We start from the raw sequence: 15480 nt of genomic DNA, 5'->3' as shown, positions 1-15480 counted from the left end.
TTACCTGGGATAGTGCAACAAGTTCCTAACTGATCTCCTGACTTCCCTGCCAGGCCTCCTAGAGCCTATAGCCCATACATGAGCCAGAATGTATTTTGTAAAACATAAATCAGTTCAGCCAGCTGCACTGCTCAAGACCCTCCAGTGGCTTCCCATCTCACTTAGAATAATATCCAACTCCTTACCCATGACCACAGTGCCTTAGATAGCCAGTCCAGATGCTCCCACCACTACTCTCCCTGCCTCACCCTTGAATACGGTCATTGGTTACCACTTTTGCGCCAGCTGTTCCCTCTGCCTGGAAAGCACGTCCTGCTTTTGGCCCAACTTTTTCACATCAATAGGAGTTAGTTAACTGTTACTCTCTCAGAGAAGCCCTACAAGACTGTATAATCTGAAAAAATTCTTGTCCTGCATCACTATCCATTCTCTCTGCTTAATTTTCTTCATAGCACTTTCCAAAATCTGAAATTATATACATTTGCTCTTTGACTTGTGGAATCACCCAGTTGACTGGAAGCTCAAAGGGGACTTTGTCTATTTCTCTATATCCCAAGTACCTACAAAAGTGCCAAATACATATTAGGGACTCAATAAATATCTGTCAGTTGAATAAATGAGTTAGTAAGCAAATGACTCTGCCACAGGGCCAGATTTGAGCTTATGACACACAGAAGGAATCAATAACATTTGAGTCAGTGAACGAATAAGTCCATGGAGGGGCCACGTCTATTTCTCCCTAGGCTACATCCAAGTACACAGAGTCCTTTACACTGAGTTAACCATCCCAGTGGATCTGATTTCCCCCTGGCACATGGATAAAGCCCCTATCTCAGGCCATTCTAACCACTCTATCCTTCCTTTTTAGGCCTTACCAGAAGGGCAGACAGCTTCGTGGGACACAGCCAAAGAGGACGAAAACCGCAATAAGAATCGATATGGAAATATCATATCCTGTAAGAGCCCTGAGGGTTTGGGGAGCAACCAGTTCAGGGTTCAGAGGAGCCCAAGGCTATTCTGGTGACACAAGAGGGGTTTAAGGCATTGTGGGTTTAAGGCATCATGACTGCTGCTGGCCCCACTGCAAGGGGGGCAGGTGTTGTAAGGTGAGTGTCACCACGCAGGGCATGCATGGGCCAAGACACTTGGTGGCACCAGACCTGCAGGAGGAAAGTATGTTTTGTCAGAGGTAGGGGAAGCATGCAAGGTCATTGCCTTTTTCTCAACAACAGCTTTAACATTCCTATAATAACCCCTGATACATGGTTTGATGAAGGCAGTGTTGCGGAGCAGTTAAGAGTTCTATGGAGTCAGACCACCTGAGCTTCTATCCCAGCTGTGGGGCCCTGGGAAAGTTCCAGTTTCTTCCCTTCAAAGAGATATAAAGACAGGGCCATTTTATAAAGGTATGTAGCCCTTTGCACAGTGCTTGGCAGCATTACTCTTAGCCGTAGAATTAGTTTCTTGTGGTCACTGATGAGCAGTACAGATATATAATAACATCTTATTTTAATCAGAAATCACTGAATCCCCATCTGCAGACATGAAATGAGCTGGGTTGGTGGGGAGATGCACATGATCTGATGTCCATTTTGAAAAGATCACTAGGGAGCAGCCCAGGTGACTCAGCAGTTTAGCACTGCCCGTCAGCCCAAGGCCTGATCCTGAAGACCCGGGATCGAGTCCCAGTGTCGGGCTCCCTGCATGGAGCCTGCTTCTCCTTCTGCCTGTGTCTCTGCCTCTCTCTGTGTGTCTCTCATAAATAAATAAATAAAATCTTAAGATCACTAGGGTAGCTGATTGGGAGGGTAGATTAGATTGGGAGAGACTGGAGGCAGAGGGACTAGCCAGGAGGCTACTGCAGTGGTCCCAGCGATGGATGGTGAGGCCTGAACAAGGGTAGTGCCAACATTTGTGTGTGACTGTGCATAAGTTTCAGTGCTAGACTGTGAGGGTGAGAGATACTACAGTGGGACTGCATACCAGACATAGGTCACACAGTATTATCACTGCCAAATATTGGTATGTACAGCCTTCAAAGCAGCATAAATATAGAGAGGACAAAGTTACCTCATACAAAATGTTGAGCGCATGGTCTGATTAGAACAAGAGTTGACAACAGCTTTTGTCTGCCATGGTGTACTCCACCTGGACCTTTGGATATCTCACCAATTGTGCGCAGAGCATTTCTAGCCTCAGCTCTCAGGATTACCCCATCTAGCCAAAAACAGAGTGGGGGGGGGGGAAGATCCCAAATAACAAATTATTTCTAGCACACTTCAGTGTTTTGTTTTGTTTAACTGTCTAGACATTGCCTAAGAAAAAAAATTGGAGGAAGAAAGCGTAAGATACAGGCAGCTTGCAAAGGAAGAAAGAGGCAGAAGTTTTAGCTTAGCTGTTTCCTGTGCTGATTTAGGCATGGGCTATGAATGGTAGAACTAATCAAAAAACATTTATAATTTGTCTCTTGGAAGAGAGTAATGCAGGCAGCAAGATTTCTTGCAAGTGAAGTGTTGGAGATGCTCGAACAATCAGGAAGTGTGTTATTTTTTTTTTTTTTTTTATTTATGATAGTCACACACAGAGAGAGAGAGGCAGAGACACAGGCAGAGGGAGAAGCAGGCTCCATGCACCGGAAGCCCGACGTGGGATTCGATCCTGGGTCTCCAGGATCGCGCCCTGGGCCAAAGGCAGGCGCCAAACCGCTGCGCCACCCAGGGATCCCAGGAAGTGTGTTATTAAGACCCATGACGTGTGGGCCTCTGCTGAGCCAGGCTCTGCTCCCACGGAGCTGGGCAGGCGGCTGCTCATTCTGACCATCCTCTGCTCGAGCACCATGCATACCATGTCTTACAATATCTGGCCACTTGTCCGTCCCCCCTTTCAGACTGTGAGTTTAGATAGGGGCCACTAATTAGGCTGTGAGACCTTAGGTGATCATGCCAAACGTTAGTCGTCTCTGTAAAATGGGTACAACAATGTCTTCCTCCCAGGGGGTTGCACAGATAAGAAAAAAGATAAATGGCTAGAGCACAGCGAAGAGACCCTGCCTCCCCAAGAGATAAGGATATCCAGCCTGGGCCAGGTATCCGTGCAAAAGCCACACCCGTCTATCTTCCAGACATTTCTGCACATCCTCGGCAGCCAGCACCTTTGCCCGAGCTGTTGTCAGCTCTCACCTGGACCCTGCCCAGCCTTCTTCCTGCTGCTGCACATCTAATCTGACCCTCAGCTTCCACCTATCTGATCTCTGACAGAAGCCAGAGAGACCGCCTCAGAATGGGAATTGGATCGTGTCACTTTCCTACTGAAAACCTTTCAAATGGCTTTCTTTCATTTCTTTTTTTAATATAAATTTATTTTTTAATTGATGTTCAATTTGCCAACATATAGAATAACACCCAGTGCTCATCCTGTCAAATGCCCCCCTCAGTGCCCGTCACCCAGTCACCCCCACCCCCCGCCCACCTCCCCTTCCACCACCCCTAGTTCATTTCCCAGAGTTAGGAGTCTCTCATGTTCTGTCTCCCTTTCTGATATTTCCCACTCATTTTTTCTCCTTTCCCCTTTATTCCCTGTCACTATTTTTTTATATTCCCCAAATGAATGAGACCATATAATGTTTGTCCTTCTGGGATTGACTTATTTCATTCAGCATAATACCCTCCAGCTCCATCCACATCGAAGCAAAGCACTCCTTATGCAAAGGCCCTCAGCTACCTCTCCACTCCTATTTCATACTGTCCTCCCCATCCTGGTTTCCCCCATTAAGCCACACTGGTCTTTATTCAGTCCCTTGAGCTTTCTGTGCTCATTCACACCACAGGGACTTTGCACATTCTGCTCACTCTATCTAAGTGCTCTTCCCGCCTCACTTTGCTCTACTAAATTCTACTTATTCTTCAGATCCTTCTTGGTCACCACGTCCTCAGGGAATTCCTCTGACCCTCCGAATTTGGTCAAAACCCCATTATTCACCCTTTGGGCATAATACCTATCTTCTCCTTAATCCTCATCAGCATTGTGATTTGAGAGGCATTTGGATGACTGTTGGCTGACTGTTTTCATCACTGGAATAGATGTTTTGTGACAGCAGGCAGATGACTGTACTTCTGTGTCCCCAAACCTGGCATATGGTTGGGGCTCAGTACAGAGGAACTAAATGTTGGAAAGCAGACTCTCTGTAAGACCCCGAAGGGCTTCCGCCATGGGCCTCTCCCTTCTGGCTTCACGGATAAAATAGAGAATAGTCAGGGAGCAGGGAGGGAAGCAGACCGGCACATAATGACACAGGGAGCAATGATATACCATTGCAGAAGCAAGATGCTCCTGAGCCTGAATGGGGGCCGAGAGTCGTGACACAGAGACAGACAAGACGAAAACCTTCCTGTCCCCCGTGAGAGCTGAGTCTCAGAAGGGTAGCAAGGGAAAACAATGAAAGGGAATGTACTCCATCACTAGGGGTGCAGAAGATGCTGCCGGCACCTGTCCCACCCACACCCTGTGGCCTCACCACCTGGTGTGCAGTGACACCAGCAGGCGGCCTGGCATCCAAGGCTGGGACTAGGGTGAGCAGGCGAGGCACCCAGCATGCAGAATTCAAGGAGATGCCACGCTCAGCTGCAGGATGCCAAGAGCAAGCACCTTGCGGAGGTGGGTGCCCTGGGCACCTCGCTTGCTTCCCCCTCATGCTGCCCTGTCTGCATCTCTTTGCCTGAGGACTTGCTCCAAAGCCAGGGCAAGACACTCTGTGCAAAAGGAAGTGTCTCTCTGGCCTGTGGCATCGCCCAGCTCCTCATCATCCCACTGAGGGCATGTTCTATGCCTTTCCCAGGGTTCCCACAGGGACTGGGCCACAGTAGGAACTGGCTTTCCCACTGTAGGAACTGGCTTAAAATCCCCTCCCCTAGGGGCTGCTTTCTCTCAGCCGCCTCACTGCCTCTCTCCTGCAGAAACCACATGCATTGGGATCCTCATCTTGCATCTCCTTCTGGGGAAACCCCCCCAAGGGAGGTAGAGAGAATTCAAACAACTAACGATACCACATTTATTTTTTTTAAGATTTTATTTATTTATTCATGAGAGATGCAGAGAGAGAGAGAGAGAGAGAGAGAGAGAGAAAGGCAGAGACACAGGCAGAGGGAGAAGCAGGCTCCATGCAGGGAGCCCAACGTGGGACTCGATCCCGGGTCTCCAGGATCAGTCCCTGGGCTGAAGGTGGTGCTAAACCACTGAGCCACCGGGGCTGCCCCACATTTAAAAAAAAAAAAAAAAGATTTTATTTATTCATGAGAGACCCACAGAGAGGGGCAGAGACGTAGGCAGGGGGAGAAGCAGGCTCCCTGTGGGGAGACCCCAGGATCACAACCTGAGCCAAAGGCAGACGCTCGACCACTGAGCCACCCAGGCACCCCCTAGTAATACCACCTTGACAGGCTCAAACAAACCTGAATCTCCTAACTTAAGGGTCAGTAATTCTGCAGTACACTGCAGCCTGATTGGGTCTACACCCACTACAAAAGGAGACCAGGATCAGGCAACCTGTGCATTCAAACGCCCTAAAAGACACCGAGGAACCAAACAAAGACAGAGTCCTGGAATAAAAAGAGAAACTGCCCCGAGGAGTGGAAAGTGTTACTGCCCTTGTATGTGTCCCTCCCCAAGGCAAAGTCTGCTGCGGCTTGATAAATAGAAATATTCTTGGCACCAGAAGAAAACCAAGTGTGATTAGCATCTTAAGGAACCCAGAGCTCTGGGAGGCTGGAGTGCAAGGGACAAAGGCCCAGGCCAGGAGGACAGAAAAGATTAAAGAGGAGAAGGAGGAGGGGAGGGCACTGCCTACAAATGAAACAATGAAGGAGAAACCTTGGCTAAATCAGCCCTTTCTTCCAAATGAGGCTGTTTAGAATTTGGTAACAGAGACAGTGGGGCTTGCAGGGCTGGGAGGACAGGGAAGTGAAAGGGAAGGAAGTGAATGGAGATCCAGAACAAAGAGTTCTTTGCTTTCAAGCAGCTCTGGGGCAGAGACTGGGGAGGAGGGGAAATTTCAAGAATACCCCAGCATTCCCACGTGGATGATCTGGAGGGGGCCTTCTGTGCTGCCGGGGCTGGGAAGAAGTTATAGGGAGGAGAGGAAGTGATCTCAGGGGTTGCAAATGTCATCAGCTCCGCCAGGGTCCCAGCAGGAAATGTGACCCTCAAGAAGGGGGATTTGAAGAGAATTTAATCAAGTGATTTTTGTCTAAAGGGGTGAGCTAGGTTGGTGTAGGAAGCTGACAAGGAATAGTGCAGTCCTCAAGGCTCACTACCCCAAAGAGAAGCTACCAAGATCCCCCAGAAAGAGAGATGGCCTAACAGGAGGTGTGGCCTTCAGTGGCATCGCTGTCAGCCCACGGTCACCTCAGCAAGCAGAGCTGAGGAAATAAGGACATTGGTCGAATCCTCTTGGTCCAGTTCCTGCAGGTGCTTTCCATTGGCTAAACCCAACCTGAAGCCAGACGACGAGGGAGTCCACAGACCTAGTCCACTGGGCCCAGCTGTACTAGAATATCGGATCCGGGGGACAGGTGGAGCCAGGTTCTAGTCTCAGTTCTTCCCTTGACCGGGTGCATGACCTTTAAGCAAGGTCACTTCATCTCTTTGACCGTCCTCAGTTTCTCCTGTCTCAATGTACGAAGGACAGATTAGGATGAATGAAGGATGGATGACTACTGAATCCAAATCCATGTAGAGACTTCTAAACCCAGATGAGACTTAGGCCAGCCTCTTTGAGTTCACAGGTGAGGAATGATGATCCAGAGATGTAGAGTCCCTGGCCTGGGTCACATAGCAGGTTTGCAGGACACTCATGACCAGCGCTCCAGGCTCGTGCTGCCAGGGTGCCATGTGCTTCCTGGCAAGGCATACTTCTGCATCAAGATGCATCATGCTGTTGGGGGAGGACATGCTAAGGGCTCTGACCTCAGAACAAATGGCCAGCTGGAATGAGCTCTTCAGAGAGGCCATTCTCAATTCCAGGGAGGAACTCAGGTTCAAAACAAACACAGAAGCTTTTCTTTTTCTTTTTTTTTTTTTTAAGATTTTATTTATTTATTCATGATAGTCACACAGAGAGAGAGAGAGGCAGAGACATAGGCAGAGGGAGAAGCAGGCTCCATGCAGGGAGCCCGACGTGGGATTCGATCCAGGTTCTCCAGGATCGTGCCCCGGGCCAAAGGCAGGCGCCAAACTGCTGCGCCACCCAGGGATCCCCAGAAGCTTTTCTCAGAATAGTTTCTCTGCTGATTCCTAGGGAGATGGAACTAGGATGACAAAGTGGGCACTTTGTTCAGTGCTCCTGACTCTCTGTCCCCCTTCTCCTTTGGGGTCTCTGAGGGCGGCCCGTGCCTGGGTCCTACAGACAGCTCTTGGTACAGAAGTCATCAGCACCCTGCTTCATCAGAAGACTTGTTCTGGCCACTGGAGCTCTCTCTCCCTGCCCACAGAGCAAGCCTGCTGAGACCTGAACCATCCCCCACAGTAGCCTTCAGCCCTCAGGGGTTGACTGAGGAGAGTGGGTGTGTGAACATCCTGGCCCATCTCCCCTGTGGCAGAAAAGCCTGCTGGATCTTCCAGCAGGACAAAGCCGTAGTTGTCTGAGGTGGTAACTGGCTTGATGACAAACCCCTTCCCAGAGTCCTTCCTTTCTCATCCCCTTTCCATCTCCCTTCCCACTTCTGGGGATCACCTTCCATACCAACTACTTGCGCTCAAATCCTTATCTCAGATCCTGCTTCCAAGGGAACCTGAAATGAGAAAACTTGCTTCTCTCCAGAAAATTCCCTCAGTGGAGTGTGGGCTGGATGCCCTGTTTAGGATGAAGCAGAAAATGCATCAGGCAGTCCCCTGTGCCTCTGCCTTCTCCCAGCGCTCTGCCCCTCCATGCTGAACCCCTCTACCCAACCCCCCCCCACCAAAGGCTCCAAGGAGGTCCCTGCAGAGGGGAACCAACCACCCATCCTCAGCCAGCATGGAAAGGCCAGAGCAAGGAGGTGGAGGGACTGCCAGGCTGTTTCCCTGTCCTACCCTCTTCCTTGATAATGGTAATTCAATCAAGATTGAATATGCAGACCTTTACCTTCAATGAGGTACCCAGGCAGTCTCCATGGAGCTGTATGCCTCTTCCCTCTCCACTCGTGCAAGATGATGGCATTAACATTTCCAATCCTTCTAGGAAATGATTTTTCAGCTCCACAGTTCATTGTAATGAGCCAAATCTCTTTTCTCTGAAAAATTGCACCTTTTCTTTACCCTCCTGAGTGCCCAGAAGACGGGAAGAAAGGACATCATATATCCAAGTGATAGTCTCTCCCCAGCCCCACCTCTCACAAGTGATTCTCTTCTTAAGTGGATTAAGGAGGAGACCCGTTCATTCACTGGGTTACCTTTGATGGGCAAGGAGGAGAGGAGAGGTTGTGGTTTGTCTGGAGGGTTGGAATAGCACACAGAAGGAAAGAGCCCTCGCCTCTGGGGTGGGAGTGGGAACACCACAGGATGAGCAGTGTTGGAGTAGGAATTGGCACAGAAGGAGCATGGGGGCAGTGGGACTTGGGGTTCCAGGAGGAATAGGGATCCCACCACTCTATGAGAAAGTCCTTAATCTTATATCTTCTGAGTTGTTAAACTTCTTAGAGCCTTGAGTTTTTCATCCATAAAATGGGGTGATAATGATGATGATGAGATAGATAGATAGATAGACAGACACACACACACACACCTCACAGGGTTACTATGACAATCAAATTGCATAGCACCTGTTAGCCCTCTAAAATAGTACCTGGAACGTCGTACACACTCCACACAAGTAAATTCCTCTGCCTCACCACCTAACATAAGGTGGATGTCTAGTCTCAGGCTCAATTCTAGAAGGACCTTTTGGTCTTTCCCAAGACAAATTGAAGTGAATAACAAGGGCATCCCAATGCTACATAATTGAACATTGATCTGCACGCTCAAACCCGAGTGTGCATCAGCTTCTCCTAGAGGGCTAGTTAAAATACGTATTTCTGGGCCCCACACCGGAGTTTCTGATTCAGCAGGTTAGGGCTAGGACTCAAGAATTTTTATTTCTAACAAGCTCCCGGGCATCACTGACGCTATTGGTTAAGGGACTACATTTTGAGAACCACTAATCTAGAATAATAATTCAACTGAATTCACATCCTTGTGTTTGATTTGTTATAACATACCAGGTGCTTTCATATCTTCTTTTAATCCTTGCAGTCCGTCTGCAAAGGTAGATATGATTTTGATGTTATAGTTGGGTAAAGTGAGGCTCAGAGGAAGAAAGGAATTTTCCCCAGGTGATGTGGTTAGTGTGTGACACATTTCCCACCTGTCTCCAGAGTCTACTTGATCCCTTGGTCTCTCCTGCAGAAAGCAGAATCTGAGGACAGAACAGAATGGATCTGCCGATGGGGTAAGGGATCAGCTATGTGGAAAGCGGGTATTTGAGCACAGGATCCAGGCACACCTTGCCAGTTCTGGGTAAAGAGCCTTGAGTCACAAGCCAGGTTACCTAGAATCAACTGTATGGCTCTTAAGCAAAGGGTCTTGCCCCTTTCTGGTTCTCAGCTTTTCAGACACAAATATGAATTCATTTATTAAACAAATCATTATTGAGTATCTGCTATGTGCCACACACTATAGAGGAGCTCGGTGACTAGGGTTCCCTTCCTTATTTTTTAAAAAAGATTTTATTTATTTATTCATGAGAGACACAGAAAGAGAGGCAGAGACACAGGCAGAGGGAGAAGCAGGCTCCCTGTGGGGAGCCTGATACGGGACTCGATCCCAGGATCCTGGGATCACGCCCTGAATCAAAGGCAGATGCTCAACCCTTGAGCCACCAAGGTGTCACAGGTGCCCTTCCTTAAATAGAATGTGAAAGGGAGCCACAGGTTAATCAGGTAGCCACAGAAATACAGTTGTTCTAAGAGTTCTGAACAGGGATCTCTCAGAGTCTTAGGTGGAGAGAGATCATAGGAAACTTCCTGAGTAAGGAACATCGAGCAGAGAAGAATGAGAATGTTGCCAGACTTGTGGAGGTGGGTTGGGGGTGTTCTTTTACATGTGCAAAGGCCCTGGGGTCAGAGCAGATACTGTGCATTTGAGCAACTGAAAAAAGTGTAGTTATCAGCATATAGTATGTGGGAAAGGGAGCATGAGGCTAGACTGGGTAGTGGGTCCCAAACCATCAGATCATGCAAAGCGCTGTGGGCTTTGTTCCCTGTTAGTGGTGTCCTGAGCCGATTCATACCAGCTTGCAAGAACAGATTGTTAAATTTTTAGGAATTTTGTGAGCTAGTTGATGCCATGTTGGTAGCTTGAAATTAGTCATGGTGGGAGTATTTATACCACAGGAATCAGCAGACTATACCGATCAGGGCCTCTTTTTCCCTCCAGAGAGCTGTTTGCTAAACATTTAGCAGCATACCGCTGGTCTTTATCCTAAAATGACGAGGAACATATTGATTCCAGAGGGATGGTGTTTCTGTTCCCCTAGAGTTGTGTTCCGGTCTCTGCGTCTTTGCAGTGATGTCTCCCCTCCACTGGCTGCCACCAGCTTTCTCCTCCCCGCAGGCCCCTTCTTGCCCATCTCCCACCTCAGCTGAGAGCCAGGTGGGGCCAGCCTCTTCTCACCTCACCGTGGAGGAGTTTGCTTCTCCTCTGTGTGACTCTTCCCGGCTCCTTGTCTGGAATATCAAACGGGGAGTACTAAATTAGCTGTTTTTCAGGCTCGCGAAATGTAGATAGAGCATAATGAACGTTCTGGGCTGCTTGTAAATTACCTTGTATAAACTCCTTCACATCGCCCGCTGCCCCATCTTTCTCTATGCGCCTGTGGATAAACACAATTTTTTATCCTTCTAATTATATAAAGTTAGAAGAAGAAGAAGGGGACACAGAATAATATTAGTATCTCCCAGAAGGAATAAATAAACCATGAGGACGCTGCTACTCCATGCGGTGCCTTTCTGGTGGGCCTTCAGCTGAATTGCGCCCTTTCGAAAATACACACCATAGCTTTGCCTCTGCAGCACGTGGATTTACATCTGGTACAGAAGGGCCAGGGGGGGAACACCACATTTCTAAGCATCTCAGCCCTCAGCCTCATATTCAGCCCAGAACCACCATTTATTAAGTACCTACTGCATACCAGGCACTGTTTTTTGTTTTGTTTTGTTTTTTTGTTTTTCTGTTTTAGAGCAGTCTAAGGTTTCAGAAGAAGTGAGCAGAACGTACAGAGAGAGTTCCCATATGCCTGTTTCCCGCCCACATTCAGATTCTCAAATTATTATCACCTTGTGTGCTATGTTTGTTAGAATTAATGAACCAGTATCGATCCATTATAGTTAGCTAAAGTCCATAGTTTACACTAGCATCTACTCTTTGTGTTGTGCAGTTTGGTGGGATTTGAAAAATGTATAATGACACGTATCCACCATTATAGTATCAGTGACACAATAGTGTCACTGACCTGAAACACCCCCGTGTTCCATCCAGCTGTTCATCCTCTCGCCAAGTCCCCAGCAACCACTGATTATTTACTGTGTCCCTACCAGAATGTCATAGAGCTGGAATCACACAGTGTGAAGCCTTTTCACACTGGCTTGTTTCACTTAGCAGTAGGTGTCTATGTTTCCTCTGTGTCTTTTCATGGTTTGATCATTCATTTCTAAATAATCCCTGAATGGTATTCCATTGTATGGGTATACCGATTTGTCTATCCATTCATCTATTGAAAGACATCTTGGATTTTTTTCTTCTAAGTTTTGGCAGCTATGAGTAAAACTGCTATAAACATTTGTGTGCAGGTTTTTGTGTGGATGTAAGTTTTCAACTCATTTGGGTAAATACCAAAAACAGCAATTGCTGGGATCATAAGATAAGAGTATGGTTGGTTTTCAAAAAAACTGCCAAACTGTCTCCCAAAGTGGCAGCACCATTTTGCATGCCCACCAGCAACAAACTGAGAGGTCCTGTTGCTCTATATCCTCACTAGCATTTGGTGTTGTCAATGTTCTAGACTTGGGCTGTTCTATTAGGTATATAGAGATATCTCATTATTGTTTTCATTTGAAATTCTCTGCTGACATATGATGTTGAGCATTTTTTATGTATTTATCTGGTATCTGTGTACCTTTATAGCAGAGGTGTCTGTGCAGATCTTTTGCCCATTTCTTTTTTTTATTAAGATTTTATTTATTTATTCATGAGCGACACAGAGAGAGGGAGAGAGAGGCAGAGACACAGGCAGAGGGAGAAGCAGGCTCCATGCAGGGAACCTGACGTGGGACTTGATCCCAGAACTCCCGGATCATGTCCCAGGCTGAAGGCAGGCACTAAGCCACTGAGCCACCTGGGCTGCCCTTTTGCCCATTTCTTAATTGGGTTGTTGTCTTGTTGCATTTAAGAGTTCTTTGTATAGCGTGAGTAGAAGTCCTTTATCTGGTATCTTACAAATATTTTCTCCCGGTATGTGGCTTGTCTTTTCATTTTCTTAACATCCTCACACTTTTCATGCCTGCGTTTCCTCATTTAATCCCCCCAGTACTCCATGAGCTATATGTTATTGGTTCACTTTCCTAAGCAACCCAAGCTAAGAGAGAGCAATTGACTTAAGTGATAGGGCTAAGGTCTGAACCCAGATCTGACCCTCAGCTCCCTACCTTGCATCATCAGTATATCCCACTTGCCATAGGTTAGCCCTCTGGGAATGAATATTGGTCACTGCATAATAAAAATAGCATTTCGCAGCCCCAGAAAATAGAGGTATCCTATATTTGGACGCCCTGCAGAGCCCAGCATGGACACTTGCATCTGAGTGCCTTAATGTGGAAAGGAGAACCCTCTGTAACCTGACCCCTGCCTGCCCCTCTCTCTCTTCTCCTGTTGGCTAATCTTCTTTCACACTGTGTCCATAAGACAGGACATGGTTTTCCACCTCCCCACCATGCTTGCTCTTTCTGGAGCACTGCCTCCACTCTTGTCTTCCCTCTGATGGAAAGACCCTTCCTCACTGTCTACTAGTCAAGTCTTACCTCATTTTTTAAATTCCTCATTCACATACTACTTCACAAAGCCCTCCTTTTTCCACTTTCTAGATCTGGAAGTTGGACTTCCATGTACAGTCTGTCTCCCACACGACACCAACAAATTCCTTAAGCATGAGTATCATTTTGACAGTACTTCCTGGGGCGCCTGGGTGACTCAGTTATTTAAGTGTCTGCCTTCGGCTCAGGTCATGATCCCAGGGTCCTGGGATCAAGCCCTGCATAGGGCTGCCAACTCAGCAGGGAGCCTGCTTCTCCCTCTGCCCACTGCTCTTGCTCTCTCTCTCTCTCTCTGTCTCTCAAATAAAAATAAAATCTTAAAAAACAAAACAAAACAGAAATGATGTACTGACAGTACTTCCTCAGGCCATTCAACCAGCCTGCACATAGTAGGTTCTTCATGAATGGATGAAGACACGATACCAACAAACACCATCATTTGGCGGGTAGAGGCTGCTTTCATCATTAAGGATATTTAACTTAAATAAGTTTGTTTCTTTTGGGTTTTTAAAATCATTTTTGCTTCCAGATTTTAACTTTCATTTTATGTTAAAGAAAATTCCTTCTCAACATTTTAAACCAGAATCTCTGATTCCAGTGCTATAGACCCCCGGGGCAGTCATAACTCAATAAATAAAGGAGATTTTTGAATCAATAAGTTATTAGGGAGACCAATGAGTGAAAGCACAATGTGCATTTTGACTTTTTTAAGGCTCATAGTTTTTGAAACTGCTGGTAACAGGGCTTACTTAACAGTCTCAGCTCGAAGTTGGGTGCTAGGCCTTGTCTGACTCCTTCCTGGAGCGGGGTGGAGGCCCCCCTGGGAAGTCCCACTTCTGAATACTGCAGGATCTGGGACCAACCATTTGCACAGACTCCAGAAGCAGTGCCTATGGGATGCTAGAAGTCCAGGGGCAGCACCATGTGTGGATGGAGCGGGGGTTCAGGTTCAGACAGACCTGAGATAGAATCTCAGCTCTGCCACTTGAGGCTGCATAACATTGGGGATGTGCTTAACCTCTCTGGGCATCTGTTCATCTGCAAAATGGGAAGAATAAACATACTCTATCATCACTGTATTATTGGGGTAATCTGCAGAGCAATGTTGAGGAATAAATTGATTGAGTAAGATTATATATGTAAAGTCATACCTGCCATGAACTCCAGAAAAGTGAACTTCAAACTCTTGACTTCATGCCCCACTCCCCTACCACCCAAAAGGATGAGTTAGACATCCCACCTGCAACCCTTGCCCATGAGGAGTAAGAAAAGTGGCATCCGGTGTATCTCTGTGTCTATCATAGTGCCCGGCACTTGCTCAATGAATAATTTTTGAATTATTGTATTAATGGATATGAAGTAGTGTCCTGTCCAGTCCTGGACCTATTCCTTACCTTCTCATGTTCAAATTTTTCTCACAGGGAACTGACACCTGCAGATTCCATTTCTCACTTTCTTGCCAGCTAGTGTCTGTTTGGCTTTGGCCAAGGATGTGCACTGGTGGGAGATTTGAAGTCAGGGAAAGGAAGAAGCCCACTCTGTCCCAATCACCAAGTCCTGTTTTAGCAGCGAGAGAGGCCACTCTTTTTTTCCAGCTCCCACCAGAGAGGCTTACGGACTCCAGTTTCCAAGGGGGGTGCCAGCACCCAGCTCTGATAACCTCGCCTCGGCCCTCTGCCCTGCCATTCCCAGTGAGGCATGTCTCCTTGCTAATGCTGATCTCTGAGTTGCCGCACAGCCTCTCTTCGGCTTCTCGGCTCTTCCATCACCGGCTAGCCACTTCTCTGTCATTAATTCCCCACTGCTGTGTATACTTGTAGCAGGTCCCAGTATCCTGCTTAGACCCTTCTTTGGGAGCAGGAATATCTGAGCTCAGAGTTAAGAGAACCTCACTCTTTCAAGTTCTAGCATGCATGGACCATGGGACCAGGCAATCCTTGTGAGCCTCAGTCTCCTCATTTGTAATGGGATCTACACTAATTGTCTCACAGGATCACTGTGAGCATCCAATGAGATGATTTATTCATACACTCACTAAGGGTTTGTGGAGTGCCTGCCACATGTGGAAGCACAGAGGATGGAACAGGGAGTGAAGCACTAATGTCCCTGTTCTCAGGGGCTTCTGGGTAATAGTAGTTGATGTACCTGTGAACCGCAAAGTGCTGCCTCAGTCTTTGTTTTTTGTTTTTTGTTTTTTTTTTTTTGTAAATTTATTTTTTATTGGTGTTCAATTTGCCAACATATAGAATAACACCCAGTGCTCATCCCATCAAGTGCCCCCCTCAGTGCCCGTCACCCAGTCACCCCCATCCCCGCCCACCTCCCCTTCCACCACCCCTAGTTCGTTTCCCAGAGTTAGGAGTCTCTCATGTTCTGTCTCCCTTTC

General features: G+C 47.3%; 1 protein-coding gene across 13 annotated transcripts in view; it reads left to right on the top strand.

The window, feature by feature from the left end:
- PTPRT (protein tyrosine phosphatase receptor type T) overlaps nucleotides 1-15480 on the top strand; it is a 1036563-nt gene that overhangs the window by 950431 nt on the left and 70652 nt on the right. For all 13 annotated transcript variants that reach the window (XM_072801053.1, XM_072801054.1, XM_072801051.1 and 10 more), the window contains one exon: nucleotides 869-956. In XM_072801053.1, the coding sequence (XP_072657154.1) occupies nucleotides 869-956 (88 nt within the window). The remainder of the gene's footprint in view (nucleotides 1-868; nucleotides 957-15480) is intronic.

Source organism: Canis lupus, chromosome 26 (assembly GCF_048164855.1).
Source record: "Canis lupus baileyi chromosome 26, mCanLup2.hap1, whole genome shotgun sequence".
NCBI classification, from domain to species: Eukaryota; Metazoa; Chordata; class Mammalia; order Carnivora; family Canidae; genus Canis; species Canis lupus.
This window is presented reverse-complemented; position numbering and strand designations above follow the sequence as displayed.